Source organism: Fukomys damarensis, unplaced genomic scaffold, assembly GCF_012274545.1.
Source record: "Fukomys damarensis isolate Sample0158 unplaced genomic scaffold, DMR_v1.0_HiC HiC_scaffold_8, whole genome shotgun sequence".
NCBI classification, from domain to species: domain Eukaryota; kingdom Metazoa; phylum Chordata; class Mammalia; order Rodentia; family Bathyergidae; genus Fukomys; species Fukomys damarensis.
The window spans coordinates 22,627,840-22,644,669 of record NW_022900920.1 but is presented as its reverse complement, the minus strand read 5'-3'; the positions used below and the strand labels follow the sequence as shown (position 1 = coordinate 22,644,669).

The window sequence follows — 16,830 nt, the reverse complement described above, 5'->3', positions numbered from 1 at the left end:
AAATTCAAGGAAAATCTTGGAAGGGTTCTTGCTTGGGAACTTCTTCCTCACTTTGTCCACTGTTCGCTCTGTCTTCCAGTAATTATCTCCCCATGTGTCCACTCAAGACTTAAATTCCTTCCTACTTAAGGTGTTCCTGAGCTCCTCCTCAGGATGCCCTGCCCATTGAAGGTGGCTCAGAGGGCTGAGGGATTCAGCTCTTTGTCTCCCAAGCAGCAGACCTGTTAAAGGGTGGGGTATTCAAATAGGGAGCAAAAGGCCATGTGATTACTTAAATGTGAACCATGTGGCCTGGCCAAAAGTTTTGCCAGAACTTGTCTTAGTTACGCGAGTAGTTACTGAGAATGTAGTTTTCCTGAGGACTTGTAGTGCCGAGGATTAGGGGCAGGACTGGGCCCTCAAGAGGAAACCTGAATGTTTATAGCCTTCACTGCTTTAAGACACAGAATGACTTAGTTTCCCTTCTCCATTTTTGCAAGGCATAGTTTTCTCCCATGGCCTCTTTAATTAGGACTCAAAAATCTGTTCAGATTCACCAGAGCTCTCACTTCCATTGCTTATCTCAGTTTGGGGGTGCTGGTTTCCCTCAGTCTGACGCTGGTCTAGAGACCTGACCTTTCTCAGCTTGGCAGGAGCAAGCCTGGAAGAAATGATCCCCCAACAGAGGGCAAGAAAGGACAGGGAGCTGCTGGCAGCTGTAGCTGGTGATGAGTCAGCTGGAGTTGCTGCTGAGGATCCCAGCAGCTGGCCAGGGAGCTCTTTGCAGAAGGGCTGTGTTGACTTCTGAGAAGGCAGCAGTAGGGAATCTCAGAGAGCCCACAGTCTAATGTCCTGGCCCCTTTCTTGGAGGAAGCCCTTGCCTTGGGCCAGTTTTGTGTCCACTGCACATTTTAGCCTCTCCGCAGTAATGTAGGCATCAGTCCTGCCTCTGTGGATGAAATAAGATAATGTATGAGGTTGCACACAGGAATGCCTGGGCCAGTGTTGTACAGATGTTGGCCAGTGTGTACAGAGTTCTGCCCTAAAGCTGCTTGCAGCTCTGCTGAGAAAGTTTCCAGAATGTTCTGCCTTTGGGGGACGTGGGTGAAGATTATTTGGGGGCTGTCAGTACAGAACACAGGCAAATTGGACCATTTCTTTCCAGATTCTCCAGCTGGTAAGCTCTAGTCCTGCTATCTGCTGGATGGCCAGGGTTAACGACATTTCTCATCCCTTTCTCTTTGGAATGCTTATAATATGACTCCAGTTTTGGCCCTCTGGGGCCACTGTCTCCTTTTGCAGGTCAGAGTGGGAGCATTCCAGTTTGGCTCTACTCCTCATCTGGAATTCCCCTTGGATTCATTTTCAACCCGACAGGAAGTGAAGGCACAAATAAAGAGGATGGTTTTCAAGTATGTATGATTGGATCCTGCCACTGGTAGGATGAAGCCAGTGCTCTTAAAATCGTCCCTTTCAGGGAAGGGCAAGCCGTATGCTCAGCTTTACTGAGAGGACCATGGGCCACTCCCATGACCCCACTGTGCATAGTGGGTAGTGAGAACTTGCTTCTCAAGGCTACCCTTTATCATTACATAATGTTCCAGGTGGTAACTTAAATGCTAGTTTATAAAAAGAAAGGATTTGCTGCTATTGTATTGGTTCCTTGGAGAGAGAGCTTTTGAAGGTCCACACTAGCTATGTCCCCACCGGCTCGAACCACCTGTAATACACGCGTGACTGTCTCCTCGGCGACATGGAACAGTCCCTTAGGGGGGCACAAGCATCGCGAATGTGTTAAGAGCATGGGGCAGGAGAAGAGGGCTGGGTCAGAGTCCCAGTTCTAGCCGTGGTGACCTCTGCCACTTGCGTGGTTCACTGCACTTCTCGGAGCCTCATTTCTGTGATCTGAAAAGACCAAGTGTGGGTAGGCACTCTGTTACTGTGAGTGCTTAAAAACTTATGAATAGCTGTTTATGTGCTCAGTCATGTACCCACCCTATAAATACATGTACGCAGGGGCGTCTGGCCTCGACTCATATGACAGGTCAGCTGACAAATAGGTTATATGTCAACACTTTTAAAAGTGTGTCACCTTTGTGTGTTCATAAATACATATACATGGGTTTTAGTCATATGTGTATCATGTGCACGTAATTTATAGGTACAAGAATATTTATGCACGTGTCTATGTGCATTACATTATTTTCCTATTTCTGATTTCCTTATTTTTTGCCTTTTGGTTAGATTCTCATCTCACCAGGTATGTTTGTTCTTTTTTACTTATTAGCATTGTTGGCTTCATTGTTTTTTCTAGGTTAGCTTTAAGAATTTTTTGTACTGTTGGTTTAGTGGTCATAAAGTTCTTCTTTTTTCAGGGATTGAACTCAGGACTTTGTGCTTGCGAGGCAGGCAGTGGCACTACTGAGCTAAATCCCCAGCCTGATCATGAAGTTCTTTTTTCTTTTCATTAAGTTTATTGGTACGTTTAAGGTAAATAATACAGTTACGTCCATCACTGGGATCTTGTACCTTTACATGATGCATCTTGGTTCTTATTTTTTCCCCATTCCCCTGCCCTCCCTTCACCCCCTTCACCCTTCCCTATTTACAAAGATTTTGTTTTCATTTTTTTTCTTTTTTCTTTTCCCTTATTTCCTTTCCCCTACACTTCCCCTTCTCCTTTAGACATTTTCTTCCTATTTCACATTATCAGTTATACCATTTGAACCTTATGTACACTTTTAGTTTTTCACACCAGAGAAACTACTTGGTATTTAGTCAAGTGTGTCCTATGGTCATGAAATTCTTAAGTGGTTCCTTGTCATGAAAATACAGACACTGCTCATTTAATGATGTAGCTAAGTTCCTGCAACCAGGTCATTGAATGAATTGGTCACTAAATGAAGAATTATACCTATAGTAAAGTCTTGGATTGTGAATAATTTGATCTGTGAATGTTTTATAAGACAAGCAATGTTTCAAAGAAATTTTAACTTGATGAATGATGTCTTGCAATACGAGGGGTATGTTGTGCTGAACATTACATGATCACAACTGGTTCTCTTGCTGCTTTGATATACAAGTACTTTGTATCACCAGTCAAACAAATTATTCTCACAAAACAGTCTTACTGTAGTGTGTACATTATAATATTCAGAACAAAGCAATGCAGGAAACTCCATGAGTTTGCTTTTATTTGCATAACTATTACATGCATTACTATAATATATAACACAAAAGTACAGTACTGTACAATACAAACAGCAAAAGTTACAGTATGGTATAATAAACAAGATGCACTGTACTTAAAAGATATTGTGGCTCTATAAACACATGTACAGAACTATAAAAAAAAAAACAACAAGAGTTGTAATTCCAGGTGGCAGGTTGTAAGTCAGAATACCACACTTCAGTCATAAGTTCAAACAGTCATTAAACCAGCAGGTCATTAAACGAGGGATATCTGTACCTTATTTCTCCATCAATTTTAAAGGACGCTTTTGTAGGACACATAAGTCAAGGTTGGAAATTGTTATCTTTTAGGGCTTGAAGCACTTCACTCTGAGCCCTCCTGGCCTTTAAAGTTTGTGTAGAGAAGTCTGCTGAATTCTAAAGTGTTTAACCTTTGTAATGGTACCTCTGTTCATGAACTTAATTTGTTGCACAGCCCTGGGGATGATGGCCACATTTGTGTTTGTACAGGGAGGATGGCCATGGTCCTGATCACCCAATATGGAGTTTGCAAATGGGAGCGAAATTTTGCCAAATACTTCCATTTGTGAACCGAGGTCCCACTATATGTATGTGATTTGTTGTCTGTCTTTAACAGCTTTTAAGATTTTTGTCCCTGTTATGGACTTCCGTACTTTACGTATAATGTAATACAGAGAGGTTCTGTTCTGGTCATGGCTATTTGGGATTCTATATGCCTTATTTATATATTTTTTTATTTCTTTATATTTGGAAAGTTTTCTGACATTATTTCTGTGAAGAGGTTTTAAGTGGCATTTTTATTATCTTCTGATTTTTCACTTATTCCATTTATTCTTAGATTAATCTCCTTTGCATCATCTAGCACATGTTGGATCCATTTTCATGTTCTCTTATTGTTTTTGAGATGTCTTTGGGTGGTTCTTTGTTTTTTTGTTTTTGAGACAGTCTCACTATGTAGTCCCGGCTGGCCTTGAATTCACAATGTGTAGCCCCCAGTAGCCTCAAACTCTCAGTGATCCTCCTGCCTTAACCTCCCAAGAGCTGGGATGACAGTTGTGCACCACCATGCCTGGCTGTGGGTAGTTGTTTGTTGAAGGCATCATTAGTTCTAGTTCTAAAATTCTGTCCTCATACTGGTCAGTTCTGCTGCCCATATAGTCAGTATGACTTTTAATCTCCTGGACTTTTAATGGACTCTAATTATTTGGTAAACTAGTCATTCATGTTCCATATCATTTTGTTTTGCTTATCCATCTTTTTTTTAGTGTCTTCTGAAAGCTCCTGTATCTTTTTGGCTATTATTTCCGTTATCTGTTTAGTTATATCTTCTCTAATCCTGCTTGCCGAGTACCTCTGATCAGTTTTCTAACCTCCTCTGTTATGCTTTGCCTACTTTTTTGTTTGTTTGTTTGTTTGTTTGTTTTTCGAGACAGGGTCTCACTATGTAGTTGAGACTGACCTGGAACTCACTATGTAGCCCAGGCTGGTCTCAAACTCACAGTGATCCTCCTGCCTCAGCCTCCCGAGTGCTGGCATTACAGGTGTGCGCCACCATGCCCGGCTCCTTTTGCCTACTTTGGACGTGTGCCCCCTACTTGAAGTAGGAGAGTTGGGAGTTTTAGGTGGCATTTTGTTGCCTTCTCATATTTCTATTGTTTTTATTTGTTTGTTTTGTGCTGAAGTTTTTGGATGCTTACAATCCAAAGACTTCATTGCTAGTATAACAATCTCTAGTTGCTTTTCACTGATGTACTTTGGGCACTCCTAATTAAAATCCTATGCCATAGCCCCAAGATCTGACCGTGCTGGTTAATTTGGGAGGAGACGTTGCAGTGTAGTTAGCCCAGCAACTAAATTCGATGGGAATGGACTCTAGCATTGTTAATGAAACAAAGGTAATCTGAGTGTTGGTTTACAGGGAAGTAATGAGAATTGTATGACCCTGCTAATATCAATTGAATAAGCTACAGTAAGTATCATCCAAGGCAAATTAGAAATTAACATACTGTAAGAAGCAATCATTATCACTCTTAATCCTAGAGAAGATATCTGCAACTAAGGTGTAAACATTGAGACAACCCAGGTATCAACTTATAGCTAATATATACTAAATGGAATAGCCATGTCTCTGCTAATGGTAGGAAAGAATTCAACAGTAATTTTACAGAGTTAATGATCAAAAGATTAACAAAGCTTTATATAGGGTTGGGAAGAGGGGGATGTAAGAGGAAAACTTTCTGAAACCTAAAACTCTATGATTTGAGGAGGAAAGAGAAGTGGTACAAAAGATCCTATTGGGGAGTAGAAGGAAGGGTGTTTATAGAATTATATAAAGATAAGAGAAAAAGCTGATGAGAAATAGAAGATAGAAAAAGAGAAAAACTATATAGAAAATAAAAATTAGGGAGAAAAATTGAAAGAAAAATAAAAAACATAAGATAAAAAGATGAGAGGCAAGGATAAAGGACAAATGAAAATTCCCAAGCCTCAGTAAATTGGTGAAAAAGAAAGGAAAGAAAGAAAAAAGAGAAAATAAAGAAAAAAATTAAACCCACAATTCTCTGTGATTTTGAATGTGTGGTTTTCTTCAGTGATCTACAGTTTTGCAGCAGTGTCTGATTCAAGACCTGTCCCTGCTCACAATGGTAGGTGAAGAAGGCATTCAGCCCCTGGATCCATGCTGGATGCAGTCACCACAGGCAGTAGCGTTAGAACAAGGGCTTCACTTCTGCAACTTTCAAATCCAGAGTGATTCAAGCTGAGCCCGACCGCTGGCTGTGAAAGTGGGCCTGAGTTGTTCAGCTTAAACTCCTCAAGGTCTGACGGTGTCTCCCTGGCCACTACTGTCTCCTGTGGCTGTGCCTCACCCTGTCACTGTGGGAACGTAGTGCATACTGGGAGTCCTGAAGTGCAGCCAGCCCCTCCCCGGAATCTTGTCTGACCAGGCACTCTCTCCCAGGGATGTGGTGGGGCGTTCTGGCTGGAATCTCTCACCAGTGTTCAGTTCACAGCACCTGCCAGTCTGTTCACTGCTGCATCTCTGGGAGCTCTCTGCAGCGCCCGCCCCCCCCCACTTTGTGTAGATTTGGTTGTCCTTTCTCATAAGCCACAAGCTGGGTGCTGGGGAGAGGGTGCAGATTGTCCTTTCCTTTTTCCACATTGTATTGTTTCTTCAGTTTCTCTGTAGGCTCCAGTTTTCCCATCTGATCCTTCCCAGAGGGTCTCCCTGACAGGTATACATTAAAGGGTGAATTTGTGTTATATGAATTATAGCAATAAGGTGATCATAAAAAAATCTGTGTGCCTGTTATACCCACACTGTAAGTAAAGTGTGTTTGCAGAAGAAAAAGTAGCTTAACTAGTTTAAATTTAGGACTGAAAGTCAGAGACTATTTGGATGACTTTAATTCAGATGATTCATTTAAAAACAAAGCAAATTCATCTGAAGACCAAGAATTGAAAGCTAAGACACACTAGAGATCATCTAGTATCTATTCTAATACTTCAGTTTACGGAGGAGGATGCTAGGCCCCACCCAGCTGACTTTCCCAACCCACCCCTCAGAAAATAAGTTAAATCTCTTTTCATCTGCATCGAGAGAGTCACCAAAGGGCTTGAGTGTCATTCACGATGTATAAAATCTGGAGATACTAAGAACATGCAGACATGAATGCTGGGAGTGAGGATGGAGCCTCCATTTATCTGAACCAGTCCAGCTTTTCTTTTGGAGCTGTCTGTACCTAGCGTGACTACGAGAGGCAACAAACAAGGCAAAAAAGATAGTAACTCATTTTTTTGGCCACAGTCACGGAGTCACTGAGGACACTAAAAATGATAACACCCTGCTACACTTCAGAGCAGGGGAATGTTGTCCAGAAGGGAGTGGTGACTTCACCACACGCTTTATTCTTTCTCTGCAGTGAAGTTTTCAAGGCTGGACTAGTTAAGAAAGCTCTGTCTGCACCTAAGACCCACTTATCTTTCCAGATGGAGCCATTCCTCCAAAAGTGTGGTTGAGAAACCACCCTGACAGCTATCTTATTGATACCTTGGAGGAAGTTTTAAAAAAATATCCCAGTTAAGCCTTTCCAGGTTGCACCCCATGATGATGTCAAATAAGATGAAAAGCACAGCTGGTCATTGGTTCCGGGGTGTCACATCTGGTGGCCACCTGGCACGCCCAGGCCCACCCATCCCCTGAATTCATCTCACAGTAACACAGCTCCAAGTTTTCTGTGATTGGATTGTTTACACCCCACTGTAGCTTTGTCAGCACCCTAGCTCTCTCACCACTTTTACAGCCTTCTTTAGCTTAGACCCTTTCAAACTGCATTGACATTTGAACAGAGCTTTTAGAATGGTTAATTACAAAGCATTTTGTATTTATTTGCTTATTATTATTTGATATGCACTCGGTAAGCTGAATTATTTTCATGTTGATTCATTTTGATGATTATATAATAATCTGAAGAATTTGGCTGTTACAGTGCTTTTTTGTTGTTGTTGTTGTTGTTGTTACTGGGGAATTGAACTAAGGACCTTGCGCTTGTGAGTCAGGCAATGGCACCACTGAGCTAAATCCCCAGCCCTACAGTGCATTTTTAATCATTCTCATTCTCCCAAAAGGAAACCTTTAGGTTGATTCCAAGCTTTTTGTTAACTGTTAAAAAAAAAAAGCTATAATTGACCTCCCTGAATTTAAAAGGAATTTCTTATGAAGTATTTTTCAAAGGCTGTTCCATGGCTGCTGGTTCATTTGCCCAGAATCCATTGGAGTAGGCAGTGCTGCTTTAAAATGTGCACATTCTCAGGTCAGTTATACACGTGCCAATTTGGATTTCCTGAGAATTTAATCTGAGAATCTATTTTAGGTCTCATGAGGGATTTTCAAATGTACATTAGAATTTGAGACTAAACGCTAAAGATAAACTTCCTGTCATGGGCTGCAGCTGTGTTCATAACTACCCCTCATGGCACACTGGTAAGGTCCCAAGACAGTGGTGGTAACCCTATGACATGTGCCACAGTGGGCTGTTTGTTGTCACTGAAAGATCTAAAAGGTTCTCCACCAATGTCCTAGAAGGCACCTGACACAGCATTCATCTTCAACTGAATGCTGTTCCTTTCCCCACTGTAGCATGGGAGGAGACGGAACTTAAGCGAAATCATTTTTCCAAGTTTACCTAAAATACCATGGAACTAATATCTGATCCCCTTTTGGGAGCCCCTGTTCTTAAACACTTGGCTGTACAGATGACAAAGTATTAGATTCTATTCCCCACACCCTCAGAAAAGCCCACACGTGGCAAACATAACCCCCCAAGACAGTAGCCTGTTCGTGAACTCCCAACTTTTAACCTAGTTTAGTCCCATTTGAACAGAATTAGGAAAATCTTGGTGTGTTAACTTCAGACCTCCCTGTTTGGAGCCAGCTCTGGATCTCGGAACAAACTGGGAGATGGGAACTGTCCCATGGGTTGAGTAGTCACATTTCTTCTTACTTGCCAGCGGTTAGAACCCTTAGGAATTGAGGCTGTCGTTGGCCGGAATCCTGCAGAAGGGCTTCCGTGGGAGAGGCTGCAGAGGTGAAGAGGGTGGGCTGCGTAGGTGCTCATGTGCTGAGCCAGGTGAAGGGTGGACACTGTCAGGCCCATGCAGTGGGTGGCTGGGACACTCATGTCCTTGAAATTTCACTTGTGGCTAATCACTGGCTGGTGGCTATGAAGAGGGAGGCCTAGACCTGCTCAGGGCATGCTAAAAGTTTAATACTCTAGGCATGTAATGAATTTTGTATGTTCTTTTCTCTGTTAAAAAAGAAAGAAGAAAAACTTTAGGTTGGACTCCAGACTTCCCTGGTGGGTGCTAAATGAAAAAGAAAAACCGTTAAGTCTGAAGGGGTCCAGGGCAGACCTGTAGGAGAAATAGGAGCAAGGTAGTCGTAGAGAACAGGTGCTCTTTTGGTCCGGAAGCTTGGCGTCTGTACAGGAGCAGTAGTGATCAGATGGGCCAGGAGGCAGGGAATGACTCGGGGTGGGTAGCAAGCCCACTGCCTGGGGCAGAAGCACTCGGCTCCTGGCTGCGGCACTTTGGTTCCTGGGGAGAAGAGAGTTTTGTGAACATTTAGGCAGAGCAGTCTAGAGCAGAGGTCGGCAAATATTTTCAATTAAAGCTCATATAGTAAATAACTAACCATTTGCAGGCCATGTCGTTTCTGCATGCATAGTATATTAATTATTGGAAGTGACTGTTTTTCAGTAAAAGTTTACTACAAAATGGGTGGCAGGCTGGATTTAGCTCACAGGCTGTAATTTGCTGAGGCCTGGTAGTTTGATTTGTATCTAGATATCCCCCTAAGGCCTATACTGTCATAGACAGGACTTTAGAAAGGTGACTGGATTATGGGCGCTTATAGGTGGCTTACTGTTAGGAGGAGGGGCCTGGTCCGAAGAGGTAGGTTACTGGAAGTGTGGTCTGGAAGGGTTCATCTCCCTCCCTGACTCCTCTTTTGCTTTCAGCTTTCCTGCTACCCTGCTATGAGCAGCCCTCCTCAGCTCGCCTCTGCCGTGCCATCCTGCCTTGGAGCCAGAGAAGTGTGGACTGAAACTTGGGCCAAGATAAACCCTTCCTGCTCCAAGTTTTGGGTTTTGGGTATTGTCTCAGTGACAAGGAAAATGACTAAGATTCCTGGAGAGGAAAGTGTTAGCTTTAAAAGTCAGCCCGGTGGATTTAAACTCCACTAGGTAGGTGAGAAGCAAGTAGCTTAACTAGCAAAATGACTAGGCAGTTAAGGACTTGGGCTGTGGGAGAAGAGGGCCTAGGATATGACTATTGCCTGTATCAGTCATGAGATGCAGACCTGAGATGAGATCCTTTTCTCAACTCCCCAATCTCAGAGAGAGAGAGCTGTGCTAAGAATTAACATGACCACGTGCAAAGTGTGCGTGCCGGTGTGCACACGCATGTGCCTATACATGACTGTCATACAGAGCCTGCACACAGTTGGTGAATATTAGCAGTTATTGCTACTATTCTCTGAGCCGGGTTCCCCCTGTGAAGCAAGGAGGATACTGGCACCTTTTACCCTGGTTGTAAGGATTCAGGAACAGTTGCTAAAATTCTGATACACAGTGGAAGCTCAGTGTTGGTGGGATCCCTTACCCTTGGGAGGCAGTCTGCTCTTCCAGGAGCCCACGTGGGTGGAAGACCCTGCAGACACAGGGCTTTTGTATTCATGAGAATAGGAACCTTCTCGGCTGTCTTTGGTGTCTAAAGTGCGATCCAGCACAAGGTGAAAGGCACTGGGCACATGTTGGACTCATTGAGGTAGGGACACTATATTTCTCTATGATAAGCCCATCGCCAAAGCCAAGCTCTCTTCAGTAGCCCTGGATACAGCCTGTGTTGCTTGGTTTTGTCTTTGCTTACACCTCTTCCCCTTATCAGAATGGCTGTCTCTTCTCCGAGGCTACTGGTTTACCCAGACCCCTTCAGGTGCACTTTCCCCTCTGCAGCCTGTCCCCTGCAGTCCCACCCCGCAAGGAACTCCCTCCTCAGACTACTTGAGATTCTCATCCTTGCATTGGTATCTCTTCATCTGGCCTGGGAGTTCTCTGAAGGGTGAGATTATGTTATACTTCTTGGTTTCCGTTTTACCGTCTTCCCTCTAGTGGCCCACAAATAGTAGTGGATTGATAAAAGTAAGTGGTTTTAGATTGGTAGAATGACTGTTGTATATTGTAGGCCAAGGACTTAATTCTAGGAGTTGTCATTTCTTGTTGACATTTGTTAACTTAATGGAGCTCCACAAAGAGAATTGCCCTTTCAGAGCTTTCATAGCAGCAATAAAAGTGAAGAATATTCTAGACTCGGTCTATAAATCCTTCCAAGGCACACTCTGTATGCTCGTTCCCATCTATCTGCAAAATGCAGAGAACTTTGAGGACTGGGAAGAAGGTGGAACCACAGAATGAAAGGAGCCTGGATGCCTGAGTAACTGGAGGAAAGCCAGCAAGAAGAGATGGCTGGATGAGGAGGTCTATGCTAGAATTGTAAGAGAAATGAACATTTTTAGTGTCAAGTTAAAGCAAAATAACAGACTCACAGAGGATGGTGCCCAGGCTTCTTGTTAGTTGGATGTTTTTCACTTAAAGGAGTGACTGTGGGCTCCTCCAGGGGGTCTGAATTAAAGGCAGGCATCGTCTGAATCAGTAGACTACAGTCAGCATAAATGGGGCTCTCCCTCTGTAGTCTGTGCTTAGTGGTTCAGAAACTTTTGTATGCATACAGTTAATCGCTGTAGTCATTCCAGTAGCCCCACACTGTCGCATGTGTTTGGATGTGCTACCCTTCCGCTGAAAAGTCTGGCCATGGTGGGATGATAGTTCAGTAACTTCACATCCCCTCTAGTGAGCTTCGTTTTCTGCCCATTTGGCTCAAAGCCAGCAGTCATTTTGTTTGTTTGTTTTGTTTTGTTTTCTTGAGAGGAACAACTTCTTGAGCTTCTATTTCAAAATTCAGCCAAAATCATCCTCTGAGATTCCAAGTCCAGGCAACAGTCCCTAGAGTGGGGCTGTGAGGATTAGACAACATTCAGAACCCTTGGCAAATAGAGAATCACTGATGTTGGACCACTGTCCCCTAAGCTGGTGATGGTTGGACAGTTCAGCCTTCCAGCACCTGAGAGGAACAACTTCTTGAGCTTCTATTTCAAAATTCAGCCAAAATCATCCTCTGAGATTCCAAGTCCAGGCAACAGTCCCTAGAGTGGGGCTGTGAGGATTAGACAACATTCAGAACCCTTGGCAAATAGAGAATCACTGATGTTGGACCACTGTCCCCTAAGCTGGTGATGGTTGGACAGTTCAGCCTTCCAGCACCTAACTCGGATCCTGGATATGGCCCACCAAGGTTGGCATCATGGAAGAACTCCCATCAAGCAAAGCTTGTCCGTCACTCTTGCAGATTTTTAGCAGTTTTCCTAAGCTCAGTTATCTGTATCTGCAACCCCAGAAGGTGCTGAACCATGGCATGAAGGGGAAACGGTGACGTATGGATGGGGAGATGGGTGGTGGGTGTTAAACAAATGATGAGTTGTCGGCCTGGAGTCATCACTGGGTTTGAGGGAGAAAATAACACACTACAAAGGACATTATTACATAACAGAGATGTGCAGGTGAATCTTAAGTCCATGCAAAGAGTTAATTTGTGCCTGTCATTGTGGTTTAGAGTACGAACTTGGCACTTTGAGCCTTTGCTGGGAGTCAGCCATTCTAGGAACAGGAACAGGAACAAGCTCACTTTCCAACTTCACCTCCCTGCCTCATTGATTTCTCTTCTCTTTTTTATTTCCGGGTGCATTCAGGGGAGGACGCACAGAGACAGGCCTTGCTCTGAAATACCTTCTCCGAAGAGGATTCCCCGGGGGCAGAAATGGCTCTGTGCCCCAGTTACTGGTCATTGTCACCGATGGGAAGTCCCAGGGGCAGGTGGCACTGCTGGCCAAGCAGCTGAAGGAAAAGGGCATCACCGTGTTTGCGGTGGGCGTCCGGTTTCCCAGGTAAGGATCTCAGTCCTGTGTCAGCCCTCACACAGTCAGCTCGGGGACAGCCCCAAGCCTGCGCAGCTGTGTCAGGAGTGGATGGGAAAACTGTCCCCGTCCTTGCTTGGTTCTTTCTTCTCCTTACTTTGCTGACTTTGGCTCCTGTGCACTGGGTGTCTCTGGTTTTGGAAATCTGGGAGTTTGAGGGCCGGGAATTTAGCTCTGTGGTGCCGCCGCCTACCTCGTAAGTGCAAGATCCAGAGTTCAATTCCCGGTTTAAAAAAAAAAAATCTGGGAGTTTGTATTATCCCTGGTTTTGTCTGCTTACTTGATGGAAAGTATCTGAAACTCTCTCAACTCAGATTTATTTGGGCAGAAATGGAAATTCATAGTCATTTACTTTCCCTGAGGGGTCAGGGGTCCCTCGGGGTGGGCAGGAGCCATTAACACACACTCTTCGCTGCACACCTCTGCTGTCCCTCTGCCTCTCCTCCCAGCTGGTTCTCCTGGGAAGCTGGAATGAGGCAATGGTGTTGCCCAGCTCTCACCTTCGAACCCCGGAGAGAGAAAATCCCTTTCCTCAGTTTCAAGTAATCTAATCCTACTGGCCTGAGTCCTCCCGGTGCCAGTAGAGCAAGGCTCCGTGACTGGCTGCCCCTCTCCAGCCACATTTGTGCAGATGCTGGGTAAATCTGCCTTTCCAGAAGAGAGGGGCACAGCCCTAAAAATGGACGTGACACCCAGTCCATGACTTCTAGGTGTGGCAGGTCTTTGATGAAATGACTGTTCCTGCCACAGAGCCTGCACTCAGAATTTTAAAAATGAATTTTAATGCCTTGCTCTCTTAGTTACTATAGGCCGTCTTCGTCTGTCAGGCACTATTCTGGGTTCTTGGGGTACAAGAGGAAGATGGCAGAATGAAAGGGACCGGGAAGCAGCCAGGGAGGGCGAGGACTGCCAGGACTGTGCTACATCCCGGCAGCGACACCTCCTTACTGTCATAGCTGGTAAGCTGGTATTAACGCTGGCTGGCTCGTCCTCCTGGGTTCTTCCTGTATTCTCTCTCAAACATGAGTACAGCCTCGGGAGAGGAGGGAGGGACGCTTTTAGATCCTGCCCACCCTCCTCCCACGTAGTGCTGCGAAGAGCGCCTCAAAGGTAGCTGCCGCCCAATTTTGTCAAGCAGGGTGTTAACTGCCGCACAGCGGAAAGGCACATCGTCTTCCTGTGCTTTTATCAAGCTGGCCGCGGGAATTAGGCTGCTCAGACTCTGGAGCGATGGACCCTACCCCGCAATCCTCCATGGGCTGATGTTTTAAAAACAAAACGAACTGGCAGAAAATGAAATGAAAACCGAAATAAGCTCCAACGTTTCTTACTCGGCAGACATAAAATGACTGTAGCTGCTGAACAGTGGTTTCTGATGCTCACTCTTGGAGGTGCAGCTTGCAGAGCTCTGGTGGGGCAGTAAGCAGAGTAGGGACTGGCATTGTCCAGTGGTCACACTCTTTCCCGCCCCCTTTCCCATCTGCCGTCTTCCTCTTTCCAACCTGCACCACTGTGGTCCGTGCAGCAAGTTTCTGCTTGGCCTCTTTACTGAGATGTCCAACCTGCATCTCACGCTGAGCCTAAACTGTGTCTCATCAAAACCCTCCACAAAGCTTCCCCTCCTACTCACAATAAACTCCAAGTCTTCCCCACAATCCGTACCCCAGTCCTGTTCAGCTTATCTGCCTTATTTCTTATGGCTCTCCCCATTGCCCAGGCAGCACTCAGACTGGTCCCAGAGTGTTGGAATTACAGGTGTGCACCACTGTACCCAGCTGTTTGGATGGATTTGTAATGGCAGGATTCTTATCTACACATTACTGACTGCCCTTTCTTCTCACAGGTTTCTCAGAGCTACTTAGTCTTTTCTTTTTCTTTTTTCTTTTTTTTGGTACCAGGGATCGAACTCTGGACCTTGCACTTGGAAGGCAGGTGCGGTTCCACTGCTAAATCCCCAGCCAGACTTTGTCTTTTCTATATGTCCTAGTGTTGTCATCCTGGCATTTTTTTCCCCCATTTTGGGCACAGACAGCAGCGTCCCCTGGCCATCAAAGCTGCTGCTGCCTCCCCTGTCTGCCTCACATTCTGCCCCTGGGGTTCACGTGGCCAGTGCATATAAAACTTCAGTGGTTTTGTCTGTCACTGGCTGTCCTTGTCTACTCTTCTGTGGCAGTAGCTTCAAACTGCTTTCTTTTGTGTGTGCTCTGATTTTCTTTTTCTTATAAAGCTTAGTTTTACACACACAGACCACTGAATCCATCAGGACCCTATGTCAAATGTGAGGCAGTGGTCCTGAGGCCGAGGCTGCCCTCTGAGGGACGCGTGCACATGGCACCCTACGGCTGGGCTTTCTGGAGGACTTCACTTCTCAGTCTTCACTGGCATCCTAGCTGGTGTGGATGCTGCCACTGCCTGGCTCAGTGGGGGTACTGCTGCCATCCAAAAGGGCCCCCTCTCTGGTGGGCAGGAAGAGGGCGGGCGCGGTGCCACCAGGCCCGGGACTTCTCTGCACAGGTGGGAGGAGCTGCGCACGCTGGCCAGTGAGCCCCCTGAGCAGCACGTGCTGTTGGCTGAGCAAGTGGAGGACGCCACCAACGGCCTCCTCAGCGCCCTCAGCAGCTCTGCCCTCTGCAGCACTGCTGCTCCAGGTAGGACCTCACGCCCGGGGGGATTGGGGAGCTGGGTCTGGAGAGGAGGTCCCCAGGAGGAGGGGGTGAGAGTGGTGGCCTGGGCTCTCCATTCTATGTCCCTGTGGGTTTCCTGGCTGGTGCCCTGAGCTCATATCTAGGGGGAGAGGTCCTGAGGCTTGGCATCCAGACCTGATGGGGTCCCATCCCCTACTTGAAGGAAGAGCCAAGTCCTCCCCCGCTGCCTCAGTCAGCACAGGACGGGGAGATCCTTGTGTTCCCTGCAGTGCCAGAGTGACATTGCTATATGGAAAGCACAAGAGTGCATACTCTCTTAGGGCCCTGGGCTGGGGGTTGTGCAGAGCAGGTGGCCAGAGACGGGACCCCCGCCTGCGTGCTCCACCCACCTGAGGGCGAAAGTGGCTGGGCTGGGGTGAGGCATTGCCCTGCCTGACCGCATGCTCTCTGCCCATATGCACCGCGGGCACAGACTGCAAGGTCCAGGCTCACCCCTGCGCGCACAAGATGCTGGAGACCGTCAGGGAGCTGGTTGGCACTGCCCCGTGCTGGAGAGGAGCCCGGCGGGCCGACGCTGTGCTGGCTGCACGCTGTCCCTTCTATAGGTTTGTGCACATGGTCAGGTGTTCACGCAGCACGGCCTGGGTGTGGTGGCCCAAGTGCTCCCCAGCCACAGGAGAACAGCATTCCTCTGACACTAGACATGGCCCTGGAGCCTGTGACAGGGACTCAGGGAGGCCCAGGAGGGAGCCAGTGACAGTTCTGGGGGAACAGAGAGCGTATAGCTATTCGGTGTCAGTTACCACACAGCCCATGTGTCTGGGCACAGGGTTTCAAAGTGAAACGGAGCAGCCAGGGAGGGCCCCACAGGGAAGGAGACGTGTCCAGACCAAGTCGTATGCAGATCCCTGTTGGCAGGGAAGGTCCCTGTCAGCAGCATCTGCTTGGACAGAGCCTGTGTGTGGTGGGGCTTGGAGCTTTGTGAGCTAGGACTTGAGCCTTTATAATGTACTTAGGAGAGACATCGGGGGGGGGTTCTCTCTAATGAGCAGACAGCTTGACACACATTTTATTTCAACAGCTCCCAGACCAAGTCGTATGCAGATCCCTGTTGGCAGGGAAGGTCCCTGTCAGCAGCATCTGCTTGGACAGAGCCTGTGTGTGGTGGGGCTTGGAGCTTTGTGAGCTAGGACTTGAGCCTTTATAATGTACTTAGGAGAGACATCGGGGGGGGGTTCTCTCTAATGAGCAGACAGCTTGACACACATTTTATTTCAACAGCTCCTTGGGTGAGAATCCTAGGGTGGAAGCTTGTTTGGAGAACTTTAGATGATTTTTTTTTTTTTTCCAAAGCTCAGGAGCTCCTAGTGAGGCTGTACCGGGGCTGCTTTCGGCCTTGGCTGATTG

At 46.3% G+C, this 16,830-nt stretch overlaps 1 protein-coding gene across 1 annotated transcript in view; it reads left to right on the top strand.

The window, feature by feature from the left end:
• Vwa2 (von Willebrand factor A domain containing 2) overlaps positions 1–16,830 on the top strand; it is a 41,774-nt gene that overhangs the window by 15,811 nt on the left and 9,133 nt on the right. Inside the window, exons 5-8 of the mRNA XM_010634590.2 lie at positions 1,282–1,391; positions 12,554–12,748; positions 15,293–15,426; positions 15,896–16,028. Coding sequence (XP_010632892.1) covers positions 1,282–1,391; positions 12,554–12,748; positions 15,293–15,426; positions 15,896–16,028 — 572 coding nt within the window. The remainder of the gene's footprint in view (positions 1–1,281; positions 1,392–12,553; positions 12,749–15,292; positions 15,427–15,895; positions 16,029–16,830) is intronic.